Below are 3,371 nucleotides of genomic sequence, written 5' to 3'. Positions count from 1 at the left end.
TTGTGTAACAATGAGCTACGGTGATAAGATATGATAACGTTGTGTAACAATGAGCTACGGTGATAAGATATGCTAACGTTGCAGGGGTAGAAATTAACCTTTGAACAAGGGAGTCCAACAGACTCCCTGCCCTCAAAAAGAGGGAGTCTGCAACAAAATGAGGGAGTCCGCAGTCTGAAGTTCAAAACTAAAAAACGCATGTGCTTATTTTGAAGATTCATGCTGTTGCACGTGTGCAAAATTTTCTTTGGACATTTGCTGAGAAAATACGGTAATTTTGCATGGGAATAATAAGGAGGCTGTGCTCTGGAACGAACTAGTTAGTATAGCAGAATTTTCAGGGAGTCACATGTACTCCTGCATATGTCAAATCAGGGAGTCCGACAGTAAATCAGGGAGTATTTGAATCCGGACTCGCGTTAATTTCGCACCCGGACGTTGTGTAACAATGAGCTACGGTGATTAACTATGATAAAGTTGTGTAGAAATAATCTATGATGATTAGCTGAGAATGATCTGAGATGAGCTAGGAGCTTCAACAATGAAATATGACTCTGACAATGCAGCAATTACAATGAGCCATGATTCCTAGAATGAAGTAAGATAGCGTGTCGCTAAATAGCAAACGAAGGCATACCGAACAACTTACCGAATAACTTTACCGATCAACTTTACCGAACAACGCGTTTCACTAACGCTTCGCTATGCTCTCGCTATTTAGCGAACAACTTGCCGTCTGAGGCGTCAGCTGGCGGCAACTACAAACACGTGGCGCAGTTGTTGCTAAGTTACGCTCTGTCATATGCCAATCACATATAATTTCTGTATCATTGTAGGCATCAAACGGTTGTGCATGTGTGCTATATTCTCGGAGCTTGCTACGTGCTAACGCGTGTGTCACATCTGTCAATGCTCACACTGCGCTACATTATGTTTTTATAAGGTTTAAATACACCGCAAGTCCTTTGCTAAATTTACCGAGACCCTGCAGAGGTGTCGGTAAAGTTGTTCGCTAAATAACGAATAACTTTAGCGAACGGAGCTTTGTGAAACACGCGCGAACGTGTTCTTCGCTATTTACCGATCAACCTTGAAAATAGCAAAGGAAAAATAGCAAACGAACGTTAGTGAAACGCGCCCCTGGTTGGAGTCAGGTGGGAAATCGTGTCTATTGGCTTACCATTTCATTTAGTTTGCTGAACTCTGCATATCTCCGAAATATAAAATAGGCACAACCGTCACTTGTCACTGCGACCTTGTACACCTGCAAAAATCGTCACGAAACTAACATCAGTGGTCGCACATGATTTCTCACTGTTGCTGTTGGCCAATAACTTTTTTGGAATTACCAAGTAATCATGGTCACTTTGCTAATTAAAATGTAAGCTAATAATGCTTGTGTGTGTATAAATAACAGCATCTGATATAATGCTTGAGATCCACAGTTTGCTGACATAATCGGTGGAGTTACCATCAGAGAAGCAAGGTGCAAATCTCATGCAAACTAAACTGAATTTCATGCAATGAAAGCGAGATATAATGTATTACCTTACCATCTTCGTTAATAAAAGCAATCTTTATAGTTTCAGACAGTAATGTGAAGAGATGAAAGACTGACAGGCTGAGGAAATGTACCATGATAGTACCAGGAGTGTATAATAATATACGAATAATAACAATCTATGATTAGACACTCCTGATAGTACGACATGGAAACAAACTGTGGCAATGAATGGTGATGACAGTAGAAGCAATGATGAGACAATCCATGATGATTAGCTACCACGAGTGCGTTGTAACAATGAGCTACGATGATTAACTAACGTTGTGTAGCAATAAGCTACGGTGATTAACTCTGATAACGTTGTGTAACAATGAGCTATGGTGATTAACTAACGTTGTGTAGCAATGAGCTACGGTGATTAACTAACGTTGTGTAGCAATGAGCTACGGTGATTAACTAACGTTGTGTAGCAATAAGCTACGTGATTAACCTCAAACAGTGTGAACAATGAGGCTACGGTTAACAACGTTGTTACAATGATCTACGGTGATTAACTCTGAAAAGTGTGTAGAATGAGCTACTGATTAACCTGATAAAGTTGTGTAGCAATGACTACGTGAAACCTGATAAATGTGTACAAGAGCTACGTATTAACTCTGACTAACTTGTTTAACAATGAGCTACGGTATTAACTCTGAAACGGTGTAGCAATGAGCACGGTGAATTAAATCTCGATAACTTGTGTAACAAGATCATACGTTGATTAACTCTGCTAACTTTTACACAATGACTACGGTGATTTAACCTCGCTGATAAACGTTGTTAGGCAATGAGCACGTGATTAACTCTGATACGTTGTGAGCAATGAGCTATCGGTATCCTAACCTAACGGACATGTAGCTACGGGATTAACCTGAAACGTTGTTTAACACATGAGCTACGTTCTACTCGAAAACGTTGTTAGCGAGAGAGCTCGGTGATTACTCCTGAAACGTTGTTAGCAACCCGAGCTGACGTAGATAAGCGTCTATAACGTGTGTAACAATGAGCTACGTGAATTAACATCTGATAACGTTGTGTACACGAGGCTACGGTGACTAACTAACGTTGTGGTAGCAAGAGCCACGTGATTAACCTCTGCATAACGTGTGAGCAATGACTACGATATTAACCTGATACGCTTTGTGTAACAATCGACTACGGATAACAACTTTAGCAATGACTACATGATTAACTCGATAACGTGTGTAACATAGCTACGGTGATTAACAACGTTTTGTGAAATGACTACGTGATTAACCTCTGAAACGTTCGGTTCAATGACTACGGTATAAAGTAGAAACGTTGTGTAACAATGAGCACGTATAAGATATCAAAGTTGTGTAACCAAGAGCTACGTACAAGATATGATAACTGTTGTTAACAATGAGCTAGCGGTGATAGAGAATGAAACGTGTGGTAACAATACTACGTGCTAAGATATGATAAGGTTGTGTAACAATGACAGCGTGAAAGATAAAAGTTGAACAATACCCGCTACGTGATAACGATATAAATGTCTAAAAATGACTAACGGGAAAATATGCTAAACGTTGGTACCAATGAGCTAACGATGGAACAATAATGATAGATCTTTGATAGCAATGAGCTACGTGATCAAGAGATGAAATTGTCCTAGCAATAACTACGATGATATAAGATATATACTTTGTAGGTCAACCGACTACGATAGAAGATATGATAATTAGCCCATATGCCTTACATGATACAATAATTTGGTAGCAAAGCTACGTGATAAGAATGATATTGTGCAGGTAGAAATAACCTTGAACAAGATCCAACAGACTCCCTGCCCTCAAAAAGAAGA

At 39.6% G+C, this 3,371-nt stretch overlaps 1 protein-coding gene across 1 annotated transcript in view; it reads right to left on the bottom strand.

The window, feature by feature from the left end:
• Positions 1-3,371, bottom strand: part of LOC106806427 (serine/threonine-protein kinase Sgk1-like) — a 26,677-nt gene that overhangs the window by 10,379 nt on the left and 12,927 nt on the right. The window contains exon 10 of the mRNA XM_014808355.1: positions 1,181-1,264. Coding sequence (XP_014663841.1) covers positions 1,181-1,264 — 84 coding nt within the window. The remainder of the gene's footprint in view (positions 1-1,180; positions 1,265-3,371) is intronic.

Source organism: Priapulus caudatus, unplaced genomic scaffold, assembly GCF_000485595.1.
Source record: "Priapulus caudatus unplaced genomic scaffold, Priapulus_caudatus-5.0.1 Scaffold160, whole genome shotgun sequence".
Classification (NCBI taxonomy): Eukaryota; Metazoa; Priapulida; class Priapulimorpha; order Priapulimorphida; family Priapulidae; genus Priapulus; species Priapulus caudatus.
Note: the sequence above shows the minus strand (reverse complement) of the source record. Positions and strands in the feature narration are given on the sequence as shown.